The 25,042-nt window shown below is 31.3% G+C and overlaps 3 protein-coding genes across 5 annotated transcripts; all 3 read right to left on the bottom strand.

Annotated features, from left to right (window-relative positions):
• Positions 1-2,199: 2,199 nt before the first annotated feature.
• On the bottom strand, positions 2,200-14,412 carry LOC129288370 (disease resistance protein At4g27190-like). Of its 3 annotated transcripts, XR_008587987.1 has the most exons (9): positions 13,656-14,412; positions 13,489-13,552; positions 12,963-13,030; positions 8,138-12,855; positions 7,040-7,846; positions 6,515-6,922; positions 4,296-4,916; positions 3,359-4,140; positions 2,200-2,490 (listed from the first exon to the last, which is right to left on the bottom strand). XR_008587987.1 is itself a non-coding variant. In XM_054924906.1 (4 exons), exon 4 carries the CDS (start codon positions 12,844-12,846, stop codon positions 11,896-11,898), a length of 951 nt encoding a protein of 316 aa, XP_054780881.1. In that variant the 5' UTR covers positions 12,847-12,855; positions 12,963-13,040; positions 13,489-13,552; positions 13,656-14,412; the 3' UTR covers positions 8,348-11,895. The 3 variants fall into 3 exon arrangements, 1 of the variants encoding a protein (XP_054780881.1); XR_008587986.1 differs by lacking the exons at positions 2,200-2,490; positions 3,359-4,140; positions 4,296-4,916; positions 6,515-6,922; positions 7,040-7,846 and having other exon boundaries at positions 8,348-8,857; positions 9,142-12,855; XM_054924906.1 differs by lacking the exons at positions 2,200-2,490; positions 3,359-4,140; positions 4,296-4,916; positions 6,515-6,922; positions 7,040-7,846 and having other exon boundaries at positions 8,348-12,855; positions 12,963-13,040.
• Positions 6,521-8,215, bottom strand: LOC129288293 (uncharacterized). The gene is made up of 5 exons (XM_054924807.1): positions 8,138-8,215; positions 7,728-7,846; positions 7,040-7,679; positions 6,861-6,922; positions 6,521-6,767 (listed from the first exon to the last, which is right to left on the bottom strand). The coding sequence occupies exons 1-5, from the start codon at positions 8,213-8,215 to the stop codon at positions 6,521-6,523; spliced, it is 1,146 nt and encodes a 381-aa protein (XP_054780782.1).
• A 5,981-nt stretch (positions 14,413-20,393) lies between the features above and the next one.
• LOC129288494 (uncharacterized) lies at positions 20,394-22,984 on the bottom strand. Its single transcript, XM_054925105.1, has 4 exons — positions 22,380-22,984; positions 21,549-22,126; positions 20,939-21,454; positions 20,394-20,821 (listed from the first exon to the last, which is right to left on the bottom strand). The coding sequence occupies exons 1-4, from the start codon at positions 22,600-22,602 to the stop codon at positions 20,678-20,680; spliced, it is 1,461 nt and encodes a 486-aa protein (XP_054781080.1). The 5' UTR covers positions 22,603-22,984; the 3' UTR covers positions 20,394-20,677.
• Between the last annotated feature and the right edge of the window lie 2,058 nt (positions 22,985-25,042).

Genomic DNA, 25,042 nt, shown 5'->3' with positions numbered 1-25,042 from the left:
CTCATAATTTTAAATCCACATAAAATGTATGCACACTGCACAGCCTCACATTTATTTTCCTTTAACTCAAATTCTACCATTTCAAAATATTATATATGTTAGTGCATACATTAATTTCTTGAACAAGGGAACTAATCTCAATTATGACACTTAGGTGATTTTCTTCTCACTCAGATGTGCCTATCATTGCCATAAACAAATCAAATTTTACCATACGAAAGTATTAAATCATTGATATTTCTCAAGCTAAAATAACTATCATTACTTGTACCAATGATAACTAGCAATACCAACATTAATATAATAAATGCAACGAATGAACCATTCATATTCAATCTTATCTCACGGATTATGAGTTTTTATATGACAACTTTTTCCCTTGTAATAAATCTATATATCTGCAACAACATTTATTTATTAATTTAAGAAAATTTGAAGCCTACATTACAACTGAACATAAGCTGCTAACGGTTAGTCTTATAATCACATGACTTATTGCATATTAAAAAGAATATTGCAACCAAAGTCTTATATAATAAATGGTTCTTTACAAAAAAAGATCTCATAAATATGAATTGAAGAAATTCATTCACATATATCTGATGAAATTTCTTTTTAGGAATTCCACACATAACTAGTTCAAGCACTTTTTTCTTTAAAAAATATTTTTTGTTGGCATAATTGTCATTATAATACGAAGGAACGTTACAACCATTGTGCAAAATTAATTGAAAGGAACACGCCATCATCTTTAAACATTATTATCTTCTTTTGATAATCAAGAATGGACATAACCTCCTAACAATTGAAATCAAAAATTATGCTTTTAGTCATATTAAATATCACTCGATATATTTTATATCTGCACTATCAATTTGTTAATACTAGCTATATGACTATTTGTTTTCATTCTCCTCCATTCATTCTACCACAAGTTATGAGGCTTTGTTGTTATGCCAATCAAACTAGTTTCTAGCATGCAAGCAGATCTAGAAGCAATAATCTTCTAAGCACCTAATTAAAGTATAATCTGACTAACTAGAGAAGCAAGCAAATGAAGGAATAAACAAGAACTTGAAGGAAGTTGATCAACAGAATAGCAGTAGTCAGACACCATCATAGCTTGCTTCAAGTATTTGCTCCTCCCTAAGTTCCATACTCCATTCCTTGACTAAAATCTGAGGAACATGAATGCTCTCCTTGCACTACAACATATCATTTTTCTTGAATAACCAGTATCATTAACATGTGGTATTCATACTTGAGTGTTTTACTCAAATGTACCACTATTGAGGTCTTAAGTGAGTTCAAATTTTGGGACTTTCAGTATTGTTGGTGTTCATATTCACCATTTCCCATCTCAATATATACTTACTCATATGCACCCCAATAGTCAATTTTGTTCATAAACATCATCGAAACCCACTGCCTCACCACATGCCTCCACCATGTCCAAAACCACCAAGTTTAGTACAGCCATAACATGCTGGAAAAATAGCTCTTAAGATTGTTGGCACCAATAGGTAAAATATAGTTTGAGTCGTGCGTAAAGACACTGTCCTTAAGAGCTATTTTACCACACCGGGTTGATCGCGCGGCAGTTCTTCAGAATTAAACAGACTCTTCCTATTAAAAATAAGGACACAAAACAACAAAAATTCACAAAATATACTCAGGCAACTCAACAATGAATGATAGAAGAAGAGAAAAAGTTTGAGAGTACTAAAGCTCTCTTTAAACCTGTGGCAAGCACTGTCTTTTATAGGCAGATCTTATAATGCTGGGCAATAAAACCACCTTAATAACAATTAAAAAATGGTTACAAAAAAATAAAAAGGTTAAATAAATATATTTAAGTATGGGGTTATGGTAATTAATAATTTATTTCATAGTAACTCCTTTTGAAATATTAAAGATATTCTATAATATCCAACACATACTAGGTATAGATTCTCATGATTAGTAAAATCCATCGCTATATCTATTTACGTCCATCAATATGCTTGTGTTTGGCAGGTAACATTCACCTATATTATAGTTTTATATGAATTCTCTGTGTCTCTTTCTTCCCATAGCTAAGCCTTGAGCCTAGCATGATTTTCATGATTCTGTTCTTATCCAACCCAGACATTCAAATCCAAATTTAGCAATTTACTTATTAAAAGAAAAAAAACATAGAGGGCCACCTACTAAGAAATCTCATATTAGATAGAGTTCATTTGAACGTAGAAAATATCTTTAAAAAAGTTACTCTTAATTGGATCTAATAATGCTTGAATCCGATCTAGTCACATAACCTTGTGTGATTCCATCCCTTCAACACAGTTTGTTTAAGAGAATGCACTAGAAAAAGTGCTGATGTAAGAGAGACGTTGTGTTCCAAGTTTTTTTCGTTCTCGTTCCCATCTTGTACCAACTACCAACAGATCCAATATAGATGAAGATCATCAACTCCATTCTGCATACATGCCTTCAAGCTAAACATGTGTTCTGAAACAACAGTTTAATCTTCTTAATAATGTAAACTGAAAATTTCATCAATCCAGTATTGTTCAAGCAGCAAGCTGTCAAATACAATAGACCACCAATTTTTTTCCTTTTTCATTTTTCAATGAAAGAAAATTTCAAACATAATGACCAATACAAAAGGAAAAGAAACGAGAATAAAATGGATCATCTTCATATATTCCATACACTGCATCGCTTTGACTATTTGCTTTCATCAGAATCTGAAACTTCCTGCTAACAAGAGAGCGATTATGGTAACATCAATTCGCTTTCTCATTTTATAACCGGATGAGTGACTAACGAAATTAAAGTCCAAACTGCAACAAAAATGCAAATAACACTAATTAAATGAATAGATATGGCAAATCCAACATTTGCCTCTGGTCAAATTATGTTTTCTCAAGTTCACCGTTATTTCTAAAGTATCAAATTAAAAATAGAGATGTTTCGGAGAAAATAGATATCAATGCTGAAGCTATGTTGACTCTGGTTCTGACAAAAGAAAACTATCAAATATGAGAAGCCATGTGACCATTAAAAATACGAGAGCCAAACAGCACTCTATTTCATCTCAATCGGACTACATGTCCCTCTATGTCCTGTCTACTTACTTCAATAGGAGAAATATTTATTGTTATATAAATACTCTTATACAATCCACTTTTATATTTCTTATCTTTTTCTTGGTTTGAACTAACCATGCAGAAGAATGTTGTGCTGTAGTGGTTTTATTGCTTCTCTACATGAAAAGAAATAAACATGTGGAATATGAATATTAAAAAGAGCACCAGCCTAAATTTTACATTGGCTTTAAATTATAGGATACAACAATAATTTAGGTTCACTGTACCTGTTCCGTGACCAGCTGTTTGATAGTAGCATTAAGGTCTTCTGTCCAATGCCTTGTTAAATTTATATTCAATAGTATCCTTGGGCCTATAATGGCTGCTGATGAGAAATTCTGCATTCTGGGGCATCCTCTCACTTTTAATAATTCAAATGATGGGAATGCAAAAGTGAGTTCGCCAGAGCAGAAGCTTTTGAGAGAAGGTAAAGAAATCATTTCCATATATTCTAAGCTTTCAAATGTGATCTCTTCTGGTGTTGCTACATCGATCATCACAACTTCCTCCATCATCCCACAATTTCTTATGCGTAACTCTTTGAGGTGCACAAGACTTTTAGCAGTGGAAGTTGTCATTAAAAAGGTCAACCTTTTGCAATCCTTCACTTCTAGGGAAGTTAAACTTGTGAAAGATATTGAAGGTGGTTCCAAGCTTGTTAGACTTGGACAATCCCACACGTTGAGTTCCTCAAGGACAACTACAGAGAGTCGTCATCATTCCATATTTGCTCAAGTTGCTCCAGCTTATAAAGCCACAACGTTTTTAAACAGCAATAACCAATTTTCTTGGAAGGAAAAAGTACTTTGAAAGTACTATAACGCCGTTCAAGTGTTGTAATATTAGGGAATTTCTCAAGGAACCTATTTAGCCACATTATTGGAGTTTCTTCAAAGCGTTGTAGAATAAGCACCTCCACACGATGAAAGAGACTTGCTTCACAATGACTATTCAATATCTTCATAGAATCTTTTTCATTTAATGCCAACTCTTTTAAAGTCGGTGACACCTAATAAACAAAAATATATAAATAACAGTATTTAATCTTCAATTCATGAAATAATTTAATAAATTTGTGACAGTGATAATATTTATGTTTACCTTGATTTAACTCAAAAATCCATTTGTAAGAATCAACCAAGAAAAAAAAAAGCATACATGTACCTTTTCAAAAGAAAAGAACGTTTGTTGAGTTGGCATGTCAATTTCATCCACCCTTGATGTATGCTGGGAATCCAAATGGCTAAAGTCAGATATTTCCAATTTTTCACAATCATAGACATCTCCAATGAAGGACATGCTAAATTATGCCTTCTTGGATAAAAATTCTTCAATTGTGACATCTAATATAGCTTGAAGATAGTCAAATTTGGAAAATCAAACTCAAGATCCTCTAGTCCTTCTCCTTCAATTGCAACAATTTCCTCAATGCCACAGGAACGTATGTCAAGCACTTGGAGCTGCTGCAGATCTTGGCGTAACGTTACCGAAAACATGTTTCATGTTTTGGCATTCATCGATTGTTAAGATCTGCAAATTTTTGAAACCGAGTATTTTTGGAAGGTTTTTAGTCCATATATATTTCAGATTCGGTAGTCCCAATAGAGTTAGCTTTTTCAACTGACTTTCTTCCTTTACATGCATTTCTCTGTCGTCCATGACCTTCACATCAAACACTGTTTCTAACGAATCACAATCACTTACTTGTAGCTCCTCTAATGAACGTAGCAATGTCAACAAACTCGATGAAATGAGCTTCAAATGATCCGAACTTCTAAAATAGACCTGTTTAAAAAAATGCAGAGCATGAGTTACATTTTGTATGTTCTCTTTGTGCTACTTTTTCTAGAATGTATTCAGTTTGGTACAAGTCTTCGTTAGAAGCCTATTTTACAAGAAACTATTTCTATTTTAATTAAAAACAATAAATTCGTAATAATTTGATATGCCTTTCAATATTTAAGGCCGATGGTGGATCGGCCTAAAATAATTAGCAACTCCAAAACTGGGAAGAAAATAAGGGGGAGAGAAAAATATGAGGAGAAATTTTCATTTTAAAACCTATATTTTACTATTTTAGAAGTTTTCCCTCCTTGTTTTCCTTTCTATTTTTATGCCATCCAAATTAAAGGTAAGACTTTAAGCTAGAAGTGCTTCTGATGGAGACTTAGTAAAATAGGATACCAAATCCCACATTAAGTAGTATAGGATGCTTAATGAGATATATAAATGGGTTGATTCTCCCACTTCAACAGCTAATTTTTGGGATAGGATTTTCATCCCACTTAGGTACCTATCAACTTTACAAAAAGTCTTATCATGACAATTAAAATATAACCAGGCGTATTTGGAGAATGTTGATTCATAAGCTCTGAATCCATGGCTTTCAACCTTTCATATTCCAAATGAGATGATTTTGGAGCCTTTTTAAGATGTTAATATCTATTTTCTTGCACACAGTTCGACTCTAGAACCTCCACAAATTTTCCTAGGGGGAGAATAATTTAAAAGTAAAATACAATGACTTTCATTGAGTTTTGTTAAAATTTTAAATACATTCTCTCCATTTCTAAATCTATATTTTAATCCAATTTCAAAAACCGTTAAAAATATTATATTAAAAGTTCTAAAAAATAATTAATTATATTAATTGAAATTATATTAAAATTATTAATTTTCCTTTGTAATCTAATTCTCTACTCTTTTGTCCCAAATTAAGAAATTTCATAAAACTAAGTATGGTTATATTTAAAATACTTTCTCACAAAATATTAAAATTAATAAAAATAATTAATGTTAATAAAATTTACATCAAAATAAGCATGGAAATTATATTAAAATTTATTCATTATTAAATTAAATTTTCATTTTTTAATTTTTTCCATATGTGTTTGAAATATAATTTGGCCTAATTTATGTATTTATTGAAATTTTCATATTATTAATATGTATTTAAACTTTTAAAATTTGGCCTAGTTAATGTGTTTTTTTTTTCAAACAAAGTCCTTAATCAATGAATCACTTTATATTTATTTTTAAATGAAATATCCTATTAAATAAAAATAAATATGAAAAGATAATATTAGTTTGAAAATAGTTAACTAAGTTATTAGAGGTGACATTCAATTAAAAATACTTTTTTTTTGACAGAGAGAGTATGTTAGTATAAAATAAACTATGACTTAAAACATTAATTAATATTTAATATATGTTACTTTTTTGAAAAAAAAATATTTGGGCCAAGCCCCAACTCAATCTGGCTTGAGTTGAATATTAAAACATTATTATTGTTTTCAGACCAATTCTAAACTTTTTGGTCTTATTCTAGCTAGTCTATTAAGTTTGGTCCAAATTATCACCCAAATTAAGATAATGGATCATACCTTATCTTATCCATTCGATGCTTGGCATTCACTGGCATGAATATCCCCTGAATTACCCAAGCTCGCAAGTTCATGGGAATCGTGTTTCCATATGTGCTTGAGTTTTGGCAGATTACTCAGTCTCATTTTCTTCAACTGAAAAGTTCCTCTCGCATTCATTCTTCTTTCATCTATATCACCCAAATCAAACACGGCTTCAAGTGTATCGCACTCACACTTCAAGCTCGTCCAAGTTGAAAGAGCTTCTAGTATACTTCCAGAAAGAAGAATATTCGAAAGCCAACGGCAATTTCACACCACCAAAGATTTCAAATTGCAAAATAATTGATGCCCAACCTGGCCATACCACACTACTTTAAACATTGGATATTTCGAAAGCTCTAAACGCTCAAAGCTTTGAAATGCAACCTGTACAAAAGAATTTATAGTGTCAGTCACATAATATCAGGACATTGGGGCACATCAAACAATTTATTTTAATTCATTCTGCAACTTTCAAAATTAGTATGGCTAAATTATACACACCTTGTTCAGAAACATCTTGCTAATTGTTCCATTGAATTCTCTTTCCCAATAGAATTTTCCCTCGTCTTTTTCCTCTGTTAGTACTTTTTTAAGCTTTGATGCACTTATTGCTTTATGGGAGAAAATCTGCATCCTGGGGCATTGGCTAACAACAACTCTATCCAACCATGGGAACTTGAAGGGGCACTTGCTTGATGAAAAGCTATGGAGCCTTGGCAAATAAATCAGCTCTAAACTAAACAAACTGTTAAACGCAATGTCATTTTCTGTCTCATTCACCTCTTCTGTCACAATTTCTTCGAGGGAATCACGCTGTTCTATTTTCATCCTTTGCAATTTGAAAAGACTTCCAGCTGTTAATGAGGTCATTAGGCTTTTCAAACTGTTGCACTGTATCACCTCCAGGTATGTCAAGTGGCAGAAAGTTGCAGAGGAGGGAAATAAATTTCCTAAACTTGAACATTCTCGCACGCCTAAGACTTCAAGAACCTCCAGAACATGGTGAATTTGTCTTCCATCTCTACATAAATTCTGAAGTTTGGGTAAACAATTTAGCCACAATGCTTCAAGTCGAGTGCTAATAGTTTTCCATCCTTCCTCGTCGGTTAGCAATTCATCATAAAATATCTCCTTCGTGGAACTGAACGAAACAGTTAGACTCTCGAGACTGGGTGCATTCTTGAGAAACTAGTGCAGAGAACTTGCTTCATCATCTTGAAAAGCGGCTAGGTGCAGTGGAACTTGGTGATGCAATATGACTTTAGCATCCCAAGATTGCAGGGTCAACTCATCCAATTTGCCAATCACCTACAAAGGTGCATAATTGAATAATGCAAAGTTCCATCATTAGAAGTTACAAAGTCATTGTTTTGCATTGTGACTTGATAAAAAGAGAATAATTAGAGTTCACAGATAACAGGATATAAATTTGTTATTTACAGTTGCGAAATGTAACAAGAAAGTACTATGAAGATTTTCATAAAACGGGATGCAAAATAAATGAACAGAACATATCGCAATGTTGTGCCCACAAATTTAAGAGACAAACTATGAGGTGGATATTATGAGTAAGGATAAAAGCTTTTATATCTCCCATACCTCTTCAACTGTCAGCAGAGGTTGTCGCATTGAGAAATGAAATCGATCATCAACAGAATTGCTGGCATCTATTTGCATGTTTATTGAATACCTTTAGTTTCCTACAATACCACAGACAATATTTTCAAGGATTGACATTCTAATGTATGAACCCCTGCATAGAATCCCTTGAGTTCATGCAATTTGTATAGGATAAGGGAGGTGAGATGATTAAGCTCAAATATGGAAGTTTCATCCACTGGTCCATCCTTCATTGAAACAATTTCCTTTATCCCACACAAAACTAACTTGAGATATTCAAGTTGTGGAAGATCCTTGAAGAAGGGGAAGATATATTCCAGCTTGTTACAGTCCTCAATGCGCATAAATTGTAGATTGGAAAAGCGAACAAGTCCTTGGTGATCATTGCTCCATATCTGTTTCATCTCTGGCAGTCCATCTATTTCTAGATTTTGCAGCTCTGCTGTCACCTCTTGTGTATGCATTCGATTAGCAGCAGTGAATTGGAATATCTCTTCCACTAAAGCACAATCTCGAACACTCAATATCTCAAGACTGAAGACTTAATGCTTCATGCATGTAACCTGATGGAAAAATAGTCTCCAATTTCTCACATTTGTTGACTTCCAATGTCTTCAATCTGCCAAATTGGTAGTGATATGCTGTCTTCAAGTTTTTCACGTCATTTATCATGATCTCCTCCAGATTGGGAAATCCAGCCTATTTGATGCCCAACAAATCATGAATATTGTATGATAAACATAATACTGATCCTCAACGAATTAAAAAGAAATTAAACCTTAATAATATATATGTTACATATTTACATGAATGTGCTTAAGACATTTTTATTTATTAAAACTATTATGAATGTGCTTAAAACAGAGTCTCTACTTTTATAAGATAGTGTCGTGTTTAAGACTTTTTTTGTTCATTAAAACTATTATGAGATGAAATACAAATGTCAGCAACTTCCAAATAACTTAAGAACAAAATCATAGTACCTGATCTTGAGCCAGCATAATCCCATTGTTACTTCCTTCAGTGGCTATTATCTCCTCCATCGCATGACATTTACTTATTTCCAGCCGCTTGAGATTTTTCAAATTTTCAAACACAAATGTTGAGAACAAATACCGCAGGCTGCCACAGCCGTCCGCGATCAAATTAGCAAGATTCCGAAAAGAAGTGGCCACTGAATGTTGATAATCATCCCAAATTTTGTCCAAATTAATCGAGCTCAATTTCAAAGCCTCCAAATTTGGCAATGAAACCTACCAAAATATATACTCCCTCCGGTCCTATTTATAAGTCATTTCTACCAACCTCATCAATACCAATACAATAAAAGTACAAGGAATAAAAGTAAGTAAAATTCCAAACATGCCCCTATATAACAAATCTAAAAAGTAATGTCCTGTTACTTTTTCTCTCTCATGAAGGGTAATTTTGGAAATACCTCTCAAATATTACCTAAAAAGACGCACCTGACTTATAAATGGGACCAAATACATCCTTCTAAAATTGAACTTATAAATGGGACCGGAGGGAGTATATATATATATATATTGCTTCTAAATCTTAATCCAATATATGCACAAAACAATCACCTTGTTGACACATTATATGAATGAGTACAAATTAAGTTCCCAAATTGGGAGACCCCATAAAAGGAAACAGTCTCTACTTTTAGATGAAAATGGGGTGGTCATCAAAATCTCTGTTCACTCAATTTTATAAATTAATCAACTATTGAAATTTGTAATATATCATAACCAGATAATATTTTTTGTAAAACTAGACACACACAAACATATGATGTGCGTGTGTGTTTTATATACATATATACAAACAATTAAGCTCATCTTGATAATAACTACACAGCTAAATTTTAAAATTTTGAACAGATAAATTTTCCATTATATGATCTTTGTTTTAAAACCACTACTCTAATTTCCATATAACAAATGCATGAGAAATATTAAAATGCAACAAAATGAGTATATCTTTGCATCAAAGAATAATGTTGGGCTATCAGAGCAGCAAAAACCGGCTATTGCGGGTAAATATTGCAAAGCCAAGCATCGCAATGGAATAAATTCAACTTTATTGATGACCATGCTACTATTCATACTTTCCACAGACACAATATTCTTCACATAATGCCATTCGGAGACTTCAATTTTAGCGGCCCACAACTTATGAGTTTGATGACTCTAAATTTTCCAAACTGATGAACGGTCAGAGGACCATGACATATCTCCTCCAACTTCGGGAGATTTTGAAGTATTAGTGTCTCCAATTTTGGAAACAAAAAATGAGTTTGATTCCTCCCCATTGAGTTGATAATGCACTGAATCTCTCCATTATTTTTTATGTATAGATGCTTTAGCTGTGGAAATCCTTCACCATTCAATTGGACAAGGACATTCGTAATTGCATGTACTTCCTCTAAGTATAAATCTTCCATGCTTTTTATCAATGTCTCAATCCCATGTTCTAAATGAATGCTAGTATCAAGCTTTAGCTTTAAAAACCTTGAGATCTTATTGTCATATGGCCATTCTCACTTGTCTCCAATAACAACATTATATCTCTCTAACTTCTCTAACTTAATGTCCCTCAGTAAATTCCAAGTCTCAGCTTGAATTTCTAGAGTACTCAAGCTTTGCAAATGCAAAAGCTCAACGGCACTAGCTTTTTTGTTTTGCTTTATTGAACTTTCTGCCTCCCATTTAATTATTGAGACAGTGCCCTTGTACAATTCCTCAAGTTTGGTCAACTTGGATACAACATCAGGCGGGATGACCTCAATTCCAGAACCACTCAAATCCAACATTCTTAGATGAGCCAGTTGTCCAATTTCACTAGGAAACTCTTCTGAAGATGAATGGAGGAAGCAAAGAATTTCTAAATTTTTCAAGGCTCCAATTCCAGCCATATCTTTCAAATAACACTAATCCAAACACAATGTTTTAAGTTCAGTCAATGTGGCAAGAGATGTAGGTAACGTTGGTATGATCATTCCAGTCAAATCCAACACTTCAAGGTTTCTCATTCCCTTGAAAAAGGAGTTTGGAATTTCCAAACAAGGATTATACGTTTTCAAACAAGGGCAATGTAACTTCTCAAGAAGTTTTTGGATACAACATGGATCCAAGATTATCTGGGTACACAATTTAAGAAAATCCTCGCTTGGCCAATCTTGCAACCCAATTGAACTTTTCATTGTGAAAACAAATAGATCCCTGTAAGCAATTGATGTGGCTATTTCACATATGATATCATGCGTTTTGATCACTATTGTACTTGCATCATTGTCAAGCAACAAACAAGCTGACTTCAAGTCATCAATCGTTTGTAAAGTTTGTCTCTTGCATCCTCAATGGCATCTACATGTTTGAATATACCTAATACCCATGTATATTTCAACAAGTCACTAACACATGTGGACGTTCCTAGAACAGCATAAAGCAAGAATACTTGCTTGGCTTTATCATCTTCCAATTGATTATAACTAAATTCCAAAGCTGCAGAAACAATCTCAGGTATTTCTGCACGAGCAGCTCTTTTCAGGTTTTTCAAAGCATCTTTCCAATGATAAATGGGCTTGTTTTTTAATGACTTGGCCATTGTGACTATCACAGCAGGCAAGCCAGCACAACTTTGGGCCACTTGGGTTGCAATATCTTGCCACTCGACATCTTTGACAGCATCATCATTCATCATTTGAAATAATCTACTAGATTCTTCATCACTTAAAACTTCGAGTCTGATCTTTTTGTGTAACATTTTTTTGTAGAATATTTTGGTTTCTTGGAAGTGAGCAACAATTTGCAGCCCCGATAATTATCCTCCGTAGAATTTTCCAACTTGTGATTATCTTGCAACGGAATTCCCAATTTAGCCAAATCAAGTTCTTTATAAATGTCGTCCAATATGATGAGGATAGCTTTCTCCTGTCTGTTTCTCCCATATAAGCGGCCTGCTTTTCCAATTGTGGACTTCTCTTCAAAGCGAAGGCCCAACTGATCTGCCATCTGATCTTGAATTCTGTCAATATCTACAATTTGTGATACAGTCACCATAACCACTTCATCAAATAACTTGTCATCCTTAACTTGTGCAACAATTTCTCTAGCTAGAGTGGTTTTCCCCACCCCAATTAATCCATAGACCCCCATTCTGCTTACTTTAGGGTCTTTTAGAGACCACAAAATGTCCTCCTTCATTGAGCTCCTTGACTCAAGCTTGACACTATCACTTGTAGCAGAAATTAATTCTCTGGTTGGGAAAGGAGGGAGGTACCCAATTTGATCAAACTTCCATTCTCCAAGCAGCTTAACAATGTTTTCTGCCATTTTCTCTACATTTCGGCTAAGCCGATATCGGGACTTTACATTAGGAATGCGCCATCTGGAGCATCCTGCATTCACACGCCGAGGATCTTCACACAATCCTTGAGCTCTTTTCAAGGCCTCATCACCTTCGTTCAGCCACTTCTTCACATCATCTTCGATCTCTTTTCCAGCCCTTCTTTCTGTTTCAGCATCACGCTCGACAAGCTCTTTTTCTATCCTCAGCTCCAGAACTTGATCATTTAGCTCCTTGAAATTGTCTTCGTAGGAGTACAAATATCTCACTTGCCGGACATTGGGTCCCACAGTATACCCTGCTATTGTTGCAGCAATGTTACTGAGAATCTCCATTCTTGTTTCCTGATTTGATGTTCAATAATACAAATACAAATATCAAGGCATGTTACACAGAGAAATAGGTGCCTTAAGAAGCCATTTTTTGATGCAAAAGCGGCAAGTAAACACACCTTAGCTGTAGATATCCAGCGAGAAAGTTACTTTCTTTGCTGATTTGTTGATGGCTTCTTCAATATTTCTGCAGTGAACTTCAAGAATAAAAAACGATAGATCCAACCAAATCAAAAACCAAACAGCCTACCTCAGCCTCCGAGCAAACAGAAAAAAAGTACAGACAAGAAAGTGGAAACAAGTAAAGCAATGCTATATTTGTTGGTTTTTTAAACCCAGAGGCAAATTTTAATAACCTACATTTTTCAACCATATGACAAATAATATATTGTGATCGAGTTTGAAGAAATAGCTTTTGACTTTATGCACCCGATAGTGTGCGCGAGTCTGTATGTGAGAGAGAGAGAGAGAGACGAATGAAGTATAAGAGCTGAATTTTTTTTTTTTTTTACCAATAACAACTGAAGATTTGAATCTGAATAAAAGACAATACATGTATGTACATAATAGATAAAAAGGGTTGTCTTTAAATAAGGAAAAAGAAGAGAGGACGTGAAGATAATACAGAACTAAAAGGGACCTTACCCCAATTTCTGTGAACAAGAGGTGTTTGTTGAAATTGTCTTTCCTTTGCTTGACAAGTAAATTTCTGTCGTTCAGAATCAACACATATTCAAGGGGGAAAAAAAAAAGCAAATCATGTCATGAATCATCAAATCCAAAAGTTCTAACCATCAGGAGGAGGACTTTACCCGATTCACAAACGAAACTTCTTAACTCTTGACTCTGATGGACTACAAACTGAGACAGTACCAACTCAAGCACAAACTTGAAGGATGAGAAATGAGAAATATTTTCTGCTTTTTTTTTTGAGAAGATTTTTGAAAACCAACAAACAGAAGAAGAGTAACAAAGAGTAGAGTTGCAAGAGAAAAGAAATCTCTAACAAATACGTCAACTTACAAAAAAAAAAATATTAAGGATGGGAAAGCTTTTTCTGCTTTTGTAAAGATCTACAGGGCAACAAATAGAAGAGTAACCAGAACAGAAATCTCTGAACTAAAGATCGAGGCAAAACAAAACAGTTAAAGGATGAGCAAAAAAAATACTTCTGTTTGGTTCAAAGATTTTTGAAGCAACAAACAGAAGAAGAGTTGCAAGAAAAAAATCTCTAAACGAAATGTCAACTATTTTTTTCCAGCTTTTTCGGACAGATTTTTAAAACAACAAACAGAATAAGAGGTAACAAGAACAGAGACCCTTGAACAAAGATACTTTTTTTAAAAAAAATTGTTGATACTGGAAAATGAAAACAAGTTGAATAGAAAACGGGGAAGAAGGAATGGAGAATGATAGTAGGGGGAAAAAAACCCCCCACGATTTTATTTTATTTTTTTTAAATGCAACTAGGACTTTAGAAGGAAACAGAGCAAGAAATTGAAAGAACAGAGTAGCTGAGGAAGAGGAAGCAGAGGAAATGAGATGCAAGCAAAAGATAACGGTGATGCAGCAAAGAATCATGCATAACAATGCGATTGGTACTTTCACTTTTATTTGGATGTTTTTTGGGGCCAAAGAGCTTTATTAGACGTTTGATAGAATTTAATAGAATTAGTTAATAAAAATAAATATTTTCTGCTGATAAAAAAAATTAAATATATTCTTTCTTTCTTTTAAAATTAAACATTTTATATTACATCAATAAAAAATAAAAAAATTTCCTTTATTATTCACTCTTATAAATATTACAATACCACTTCCTCTCTATGTTATAGGATAATTTTATAGGTAATTATGTGATACAGACTACAAAGACAATATTACTTTCTCTCTATATTAAAAGATAATTTCAAAAGTAATTATGTGATACAAACTGCAAGATAATGTAATAAAAATAAAATTTTATTAATTTTTTAATATTATCTTTCCCTTCTTATTAATGTTATCCTTATTTTATTTTATTTTTTTGGTCAAAATGTTATCATAACTCCCTCTGTTTAAAAAATATAAAGTATTTTTAATTAAATTATATTTTTTAATAGAGTAATTATTTATTTTTAAATTAATAATATATTTTTATCTTTAAATTAAAAAAAAATATTTTCATTGCTGTATGTGCAACTATTATTCTCAATATTACTTCCTAGTATTGTATATGCAGATTATGAGAATTCAATTAGAAATAACATGCTTATAAATTACTCCTTTAGTTACTTAACACAAGATAAAATTTTACAGAATATTCAATGTAGCATTTCTCTACATGAAAAAATTTATAAATTTTTAAGATTAATTAACAACTTTTAAAAAATAAAAAATAAGGATTAATTAAGAGTATGTTTAAAAACATAAAAAACTAAGATATAAACATGTTAAAATTATTTTATTAATACATGTAAAGTAGCCAATTATATCTATAAAAATTTCTGAAGAGAAAACTCTTTTTAATCATTCCCTCTAATAACAGTCGCATTGAAATTCTAGTCAATTTAGCTAATTAAATCTATAAATTTTTAAACTAATATCATGTTCTGTTCGATAAAAAATTTTCTTTATAACCAAATAAGCTACAATTATAATTTTGATTATTAAATTGGTCGGTTTGTAAGACTTAATAATACAAGAAGACATGCCATGTGAGAAATTTACAAAGAAAATGATGACGGTGGTGGTGGAGGGACCTAGGATTTGACAGAAAGGGCATGACGCGGCTAAAAATGTAGAGCGACAACCTCCATACAGTCAAAAAGCAAACTCTTTTTTTTTTTAAATGTAAACCGAGCCTTCATTCAACAATGGAGCAAAGTAAACAGAGCTCACAGCTTTTTGGCCAAAAAAAAAAAAGAATACACGGCTAAAAGAAAAGCTAACACCTACAAAGTATAAAGGAAGAATGAAAAGAAAAAGACTTTATAAAAATATTAATATTAGATTAAAAATTTTAAAACTAAAATATGAAAGAAGAAATGCTTAATTTAAGAATGCTGGTATTAAAAAATCTTAATTTAATATTAATGTTTTCAAAGCGTTCTTATTTGTCATTCTCTCACGTACAAACAAACAAAAACAGAAAACAGCCACCCCAAAAACATGATCCCAAAGTCTGGCCATACACACAAATTGTACCAGATATGAAGGAAAGAGAAAAAAAAATATATATTGTTAATAAAGTAATAAATTTCGGTAATGGCCGGGCCTGACTTCGAGATCTGACCGTGATTATTGTTGCCTTGGTGGAAATAAAAAGAAAAAGGGAAAAGGAAAATAAAGTAATAAATAATGCTGGTTAAACTTGTTAATACTTAATATTTAGAAAAGGATATTCGAATCAAAAGTCAAAAGTAAAGTATTGTGGGAAATTTTGGAAAGGAAAAGGTAAGTCCGCACAAACAGGAAATGAAAGGTGAACCAAAAGAGGACCGAGTAATAGATTGATCTAAGATATCTTGATGACATGATCTTACACATTAAAACCTCATACATAAACTGCGACATTCTGGTGATAGTGTCTGCCTATAACAATCATCTTGGAACCCTTCCTTAAAGAGTAAACTACTGTCAAAATATTATAAACAAACCCCAAGGCATCCCAAAGAGTTAACATGAGATGGGGTGACTACATAATCGAATAAATTTTTCTTTTTCTTTTTCTTTCTTTGTTTTTTTTTTTTTTTTTGCTCACTTTAACTAAACTTTTCTACTTAAATACATGAAGGTGAAGATGACAAGGAGCATAACAGCAAGAGATGAAAAGTAAAAGGTACACTCTTTTTAACTAAATTGCTATATATATATATATATATAAGAATTTGAATTTAAATTTTTAATCATTTATATGAGTAACAAGAGTCTTCACCACACATACCTATTTTGAGTTAGTGTTGAGGATGGTGGCACATATGTGTAATTGAGGGGGGATTCAACTGGGGAAAAATTGTGAAAAGGAGGTAAGAGTTTTAAAAGTTAGTTGTTCTTGGATTTTATTATTTAATTTGCCCATTTAAGGTATTTTGGCCCCAAAAAAAAACCCCCCATTTGAGATAGATAGTTTTTTTCTTTTTGTGATAGGTAGACAGTTCTCTTTGAAGTATACAAACCCATTTAACCAACGTTCTTTTGGGATTTTTTAAATTAATGTATATAATATTTTTAAAAAAAATTGAGAGAGAACTAAGAAAAAAGGTAGGTTGAGCCATAAGCAATGGCAGACCTATGTGTATTTGAGGAGGCAAATACACCCCCTCACATAGAGAAAATTGTATGCATAATATATAAAAATTACAATCTTGTACTATTAGTTTTAGAATTTTAAATCCTCTAGGCTTACTAAAAAAATATTTGAATTTAAAAACTTCTCAAATAAATGATATTTTAACTCATATCTCATAAATTTAAACCAAAAAATTTAATACTCATTAAACATATTATTAAAAAAATGGATTAAAAATTTTTTATTTTATAATAAAATTCAAGAACAACGAATTAAATTCATCCTTGCAAGTAATGATTGTCTTTTCTCTTTCTTTAAATTAAACTCTATTAATTTTCTCAACATACTTTTTTGTCCAAATAAATCCTTAGTATATTTTTTCCAAATAAAAATATGCATAATTTTACTTATGGTATTATAATTTTTCTCTAATGTAATTATTCTTTAAAATTATTATAATATTTTTTAATTATTAATTTTTAATTGAGTTGTCTAGCATTTCTTAATTTTAAGTCTTAACTCCACCACTAGCCGTGGGAGTAATGTAATGTTGAATTAACAGATTTTGGAGGAGAAGCTGCACAAGCTGCTCTATTCAAAACAAGGAGGAAGTTTCCCTTAACACATTGTTTACTACATGTAGGGTGTTCATGCTTATGCCAATTCTGATCGGATCAAATTATGTCAATCTCAACTTTAAAATAAGAGACAGAACTTTGCTAAATAGGACAAAAACATACTTGGGATGATACAGGACATGGGTTCATTATCAAGAAATCACGTTCTGTCACGAATTTAATTTATGTATTATTATTATTTTTTACTTTCTTTTGTTAATACTTTATTTTTCATCTAGTCAAAATACAATAAAATAGTGTTTGTGTGCGCATATATATTGTTTACTTATTCAATGAAAATACATTATTTTTCCTCAACTTTGACCTTCTTTACAAGGAGAATTACAACCAAATCATATATAAAGAAATTAATTACTATAATACCTATTAACAATTAAATTAAACTATATTGATCATTTTAAATCATACAGTAATTAATTTTTTAGGTAAAATTTTAATATAATTCTCTCTTCTTTATATGCTATTATATTGATAATTTATCATTGTGAATCTCAGTCATTTCCTAATATTAGAGCTGATAATTTATCATTGTAAAGCCCTCCCTTTTGGCTCTGGAAGTTTGAGTTTATAGTTGATGCTGCTTTAAAGTCATATCTAGTTTGTATGAAAGCTTTTTCTTACCCTTTATTCTTTCCTAATTTTAATTCAATCAAAAGAAAAATTCTTGTATATGCTCAATACACTATCTCTTTAGTTTAGATAATGTGATACACTAGATCTATGTAAAAAATTGCCAATTCTTACAACATAAGTTTCCGGCATCCCCCAATTTCAACTTTTTTACCACACAAAATACAAGAGCATTAATGTTGGATCTTCATTCGGTGCTTGAGCACTGAGAGCTCGTTATTGGAAAAGCTCATAACAGCCTTTCATTTTAACATGGAATAATCCCTACCCTTGATCTTAAATTGATTTTTAAATATTTTTAATATTATGTACATTAAAATAAAAATTATAAAAATATATTAATATTAAATATGAATTGCCTAAAGTATATCTAAATTGTTCAGAGTAAAAATTAAAAAAAATAAATTTGACCTTCCAAATTAAACATGTACTGTCAACACTACATATGGATAATTAATTTTGAAAAAGAGACTTTTGCATTTATAACCTATTATATAGGATCAAACAAATATAACAGCTCAACATTTTAAATATTTTGCAATATGATCAAATTAATAGTTAGAATAAATTAAAATGACAAAAATGCCCTTCTCAAATTTGAAATCTCATTTTTATTTTTAAATCTGAAATATATTATACCCACTTAGTTGATTGTGAAGTATTAAAAAATTTTCAAATATTTGTTGTAAATTGGCCATAATTATGATCATTCAGTTATGAGAGTTTTGCTACTCTGTTACACAAGTTTTTTTTTTATTTGTTTCGGGGATAAAAAGGAAAAATCAAACCTCAACTGATTATAAATGAGTCACATTCCAGAATTTTCATAAACTTGTTCCACAATTTTTAGTTAATATATTTTTAATGACCATTCAGCCTATTTACTCTTTGAAAAATTATAAAAAAAATTAATATTAAATTGAATTGTCCAAACGCACTATCTTGATTAGTAATAGATAGATTAATTAAAAAATTTATAAATTCTCATTCTTTTTCCACATATAAATTCTTATTTTATTAAATAAAAATAAAAAAAAATTAAATCTGAATGATCCAAATATTATAAGTTGACGAGCATCATTAGTGTTTCATTCCCCTAATAAGTATAGGAGATATTTCAAATTTAACATTAAACTTTTTTATAATTTTTATACATTTTTATTTTGATACACACTACTAAAAATATATAAATATCAATTCTGAATAAATGGCTGGGATAATTTCATGTCAAATTGAAAGGCTGGAATGAACTGTCCCATAATGAGCTCCCAGGGCTCATTGGCGTGATGAACACCCAATAAGGATCCCATTAATGTTATTATATTTTTCGCTGTTCAAACCATTTATTGCCAAGCTTTCAATTTTTACAATGCAAGGTTTCACTTTTAACATCAATTTTTCACTTTTTACGTCTCAAAAAGCGAAAGCCACATGGTATTACCTCTATTTCAAGCCAAATCAAATTGCCATACTCTCCTTCCAATATTTACAAGGTTTTACATTTTATATCCCATTTTTCGCCTTTTAAGAGTCTGTTTGTTTAAAATTTAAAAAATAAATAATTTTTAAATAGTTTAAATATTTTATAAAAACAAATTTATTTTATAAATATTTTATAAATGCAGACATAATTTTATGTTTTGTTACAATAATAAAAAATAATTATTAGTTAATTATTTTTAAATTTTACAACACGCGCGCGCACTAGATTATTTTCAAAAGCTACTCAAAGTAACTTCTTAAAATAATCAAAAACCTGCTTTTTTTTATTCTAATTTTTTTAAAAAGTTTAAACAAACATTATAAAACTCTTTTTTTCAAAAAAATAAGTAATTTTTTTAATAAATAAACTAAAAAAAAAAGCTCTGAAACTCATTTGGTAAGATCACAAAACCACCTAACATCACATGATCAATTGTCTATCCTTTACTTGATTGATCATGATTATTCCTCCACTGAAAAATATCATTTGGATACCTAAAGCCACTGAGGAATATTATGTGGATGTAAAGTAACAGGTTTAAAAGAGAGAATTTTGAATAGTCTAAAATTGAGGTAAAGACAATACAGAAGGCCAACAAAAGAGTCATGGGGGGGGGGGAGTTTTCCCTTCCCTACATGCATTTAAAAGCCAACCAAGTTAGGTTCCAAATTCCACACTGTGGGCCCTCCTCCTATGCTTGACAATCAATCTTTCAAGGAAAGTCAAGAATGAAATGATCATGCCTTCCTGACTTAAGTGACAAGGGTTGGCTACCTAGAATGAATGGCTAAGGAAATATCCAAAGCAAGTGAATCAGATAGATTGGTTCGGTTGTCTTAGAATAACATCAAAGTCACTTACACTCCACTCTGCTACTTCATCTTGATCACTAACAAATATCTCCGTACCTGTGTCAATGGAGGTCCATATTCTCTTAGCAGGACGAGTCCCTGGATCCTGCACCAAACAAATTTCATATTTGTCAAACACACAACACAAACTTGCATTGAATTTGAAACATTTCAATAGCAGCAAAAAAAAAAAAAAAAGGAGTTAGCTAGCTAGTAATCTGACCTGATAGAAGTAGAGTCTACTAGCTAGCCCACCAACATCAAGTTCCCAAGTCCTTGCATCCCCAACCCAACCATCCCCTTTTTTAGTGGGATATCCATATTCACCCCAAATAGGATGAGGAAGTAGCTGAACTATCTCTTGTGCCTGAGGATTGCTATAGGGATCACAAGTGCTCACCGGCTGCTCCAGGTACCGGGCATTCCCTGGGGCACAGTAATAGTGATAAGCCGAGTATGGGAAATTCGCGGTATCGTTTCTGTATATTTTTCTGTCGTCTGGGGTGATGTGATATGGTGGGCAATTTACCAAACCCTTTGGGCTGCACCAAGCTGGAGTTTCTGGGTTGATGATCATCTCACTGTATCTGGTGACATCTGTAACAACATCTCCATCGCATGCAGAACCATCGTTCTTCCAGCAGCTTCCAATGTCTAGGAGATAGAACTGGCTCTTGGGTCCTCCACCTCTTTTGATATTTAAACTCAATTTTACCTTGAAATTGGGTGACTCTGGAAGCTGAGTCATGAACACGATTGGCTAATCAGAAAAAAGTGCAAGTATAGAACATCGAATCTGATAGCATTTCTACATTAAACAAGCTTTTACTTACAATTTTGAGCATTCCCCTTGTGTCATAATGATAACCTCCAGAAAATCCTTTGGTCGCATCAGCTCTGAGGTAGAGCATCAGCCATGGATATTTCTTTGAAGTCTTCAGCTTATGTTTGAACATCCAACTTCCAACATTGACCTTCTTTTCCCAGACTACCTCATAGTAAGAGAGGCCATCACGTTCTCTATCCCCACAATTGGAATCCAAATCATAAGTGCCACTGAAACTTCCTTGCAATGTACCATCTTTAAGCTGGGTCCATTGATGGCATAAGATAGGCTGGTTCATACACCCAGGTCCAAAGCAGGGAAACCTTCCTGGTCTAAAAGGAGGAGCCTTTTTCCCATTCTCAGGACATAAACCGGAACGTGTGTCGTAGTTTCCATTTTTCAACATAATCATCCAAAATTGCCAAGGTCTTGGGGTGTCTTTCACTTCACACAACGAACCCAAATATAATTCCTTGTCAACCGCATACATGTCTGTGTCGTTCATATCTCCTGGACTCAGACCTGGAAAAGATTTCCCTACCCCTAGTCTGTTATCATCTTCTGTAACCTTGTGTTTCAGAGTGTCTGTTCATTAGAATCAGATTCAGCTTTTAACAACAGAATAAGATCTATAGATTTTCTAGGAAACACAAGAGGTGATCACTAAAATGTGAGTAGATTGGAAATTTTGGGATACAGGGGAGAGGGTTTGAAAGGGGAAACAACAATAAGATTCACAAGACATGGTTTCAAATTGGAACAATTAATACAGTATTATAGAGCGAATTCACTGAACAATGTGAGTGTTAATCAGTGTGGTTTATGTGATTTGGCTTACTGGAAAGATCAAAACAATCAGCAGCTCTTGGGCTACCCATGCGAGGAGCTTCTTGGCCAACTTCGTTGCAGAAGTTCCAAGCTTCAAAGGCAACCCTGAGTCCATCTCGCCGCATTCCCGGATCTCCGACCGCAGAGACATGATTTTCCGCCGTCGCAGTACGGAAGATAGTGAGCACAAGCAAACCCACCAACACAAACGCCGCATGCGGATGCTTCTCCATCTTCTAGGTGCCCTGCCTCACAAACAGAGCACACTGGAAGATCTGATCTGCACAGACGCCACCCACTGCAAATAGAAGGAGAGTGACAGGAAAGAATTGCAAGAAAAGAATCTTGCAACTCTTTCTCTAGGAGGATGAGATGAGGAAAAAGTTAGCTCATGGTCTGCAAGAAATTAGAAGGATAGAAAGAGGAAAAATTGAAAATGAGATGCTAGAGGAAAGTGCGAGCACAGCAGAAAAGAATGCGAGAGAATAGAAAGGACCAATATCTGGAAGATGGATGGTTTAATTAAGGCGCTCTGGGTTTGATCAAATATTTGACAGAGAGTGAATCATGAACCTACAATCACACTCACGGGTTAGAGTATCAATGTATCTTGCCTCTGCTAGATCATTATTCGTTGTTTTTGTTTAGGTAATGACATTCTTACACGCACTGATCAGCTGAGCATGTGTGTGGGGCTACTGATCCATTTTTATTAATAAGAATAAAAGTGGAGAAAGAGCATTTCTTTTTTAAAATTTTAAAAAAATATAATTTTAATATAACTTTAACTTTATATACTTTTCTCACATTTTATTATTAATTTTTATATTTTTTAAATATTTTTATTTTTTATTTTTATTTTTATTATTTTAAATCCTTTTAAAATTTTTATACTTTATTTATAAAAAATTTAAAATAGTAAAAAATAAAAATATAAAAATAAATAATAAAATATAAGTAAAATATAAAAATTTAAAATTATATCTCTTTTTAAAATTTTAATAATTGAACTTCTTAAATGATTCTCTGTATGATATAATAAAAGATACTTTTTGAATGTATTAAAATTAAAAAGGAAATGTTTTATCATTCATAATTTTTATTATATAAATATAATATGTTAAAAATGTTTAAAATATATATGCAACAAAAATTTTAAATAACATAAAATTTAATATATTAAATAATAAAAAATATAAATTTTAATTTATTAAATGAAAAATTATATAAATAATTTAATATATATTAATATTAAAAATTAGTATAATCATTTGAGATAGGATGGTAAAATAAAATGTTAGTTACATATTTAATTCCATTAAATGCCCAACAACCGCAAAAACCAATGAAAATAAGTAGTTACATATTTAACTCCATAAATTTGAGTTGTTGTGCTTTAAAAATTGACAACTAATTTTATGAATATTCTTTTCAATTTTTATTATTTCTTTCAGATCACAATATAAAAATTAAAAATTTTACTTGATTTAAAATATAAGAAATTAAATAATTTTTATATTTATTTTTTCAACTATATTCCTACTTTATTTATTATTTTTTTAAAAATTATATATTAAAATTTTAATTATTATTTTTAAGGTTCGTATATAGAATATTTAATGAAAAGTAAATGAAAAGATGTAAAAATTTTTAAAAGTATAAAATTTCAACTAACATTATTTGTAAAACTATGAATTAGTTAATTATGATTTATATCATAGTCCAGGCAAAGTATAAGACATTTTTAATTACCTTGCTGAAATAATTAAGAGATAGTTAAGTCATTAACCTTATCTAAAAATAAAATAAATTTTTAATTCTATCCCTATCTAAATGAAAAAAATTTTAAATTTACATTACATTCTCTCTTATAGTAAATGAATTTAAATAAAGATAATATTAACAAAAAATAATTAATACTATATCAAATGCCTTGTATTAAAGACTAAATAACATTTCTAAAATGTACCCTATAATAAAGACTGGAGGAAGTACTAGCAAACTATATTCAAATAGTAACAATTATTGTTTAGATATTAATAACAATTCATTTAAAATTAATAACAACTAATGCAAATGCATAAAAACTAAATTTATTACACACACAAACACGTATTAACAAGTTATTATTTGAATATTAACAACAGCTCATGAAAATGCTTACAAATTAAATTTATATAACACATGCACATATATGTTATTTTATTTAATATAATATTAATAATATGTTAATATTCGAGGAATAAGTTATAAAAAATCAAATAAGTTGATCTTTAGAAATTGACTACTTGTTTTTTGAATATTGACAAATCATATTTGCATAGAGTTATTATTTGGGTATTTACAACATAACACATTCAAAATTAACAACTCATGAACGTGCCTCAAATCAAAACTTATAATATACATATTATTTTGCATCATATATTTTAATGGTTTAGTTGGTTTAATAATCTTTTATGTTTTTCTAGGGAACCAAGGGATCATGTCACATCTCAATATTAAAGATATGACTGGTACAAAATATAAGATATACTCACATTTTATAGGCATTAATTAACTAAATATAAAAATAAAATATCGATAAATAATCTTTACTAGTCAAAAAGTCTTATATATATATATATATATATATGTATATTTATAAAGTTGGTGAAACTTTAAACATTCTGT

Source organism: Prosopis cineraria, unplaced genomic scaffold (assembly GCF_029017545.1).
Source record: "Prosopis cineraria cultivar Desert tree isolate PC_DT_omini unplaced genomic scaffold, ASM2901754v1 PC12, whole genome shotgun sequence".
Classification (NCBI taxonomy): domain Eukaryota; kingdom Viridiplantae; phylum Streptophyta; class Magnoliopsida; order Fabales; family Fabaceae; genus Prosopis; species Prosopis cineraria.
This window is presented reverse-complemented; position numbering and strand designations above follow the sequence as displayed.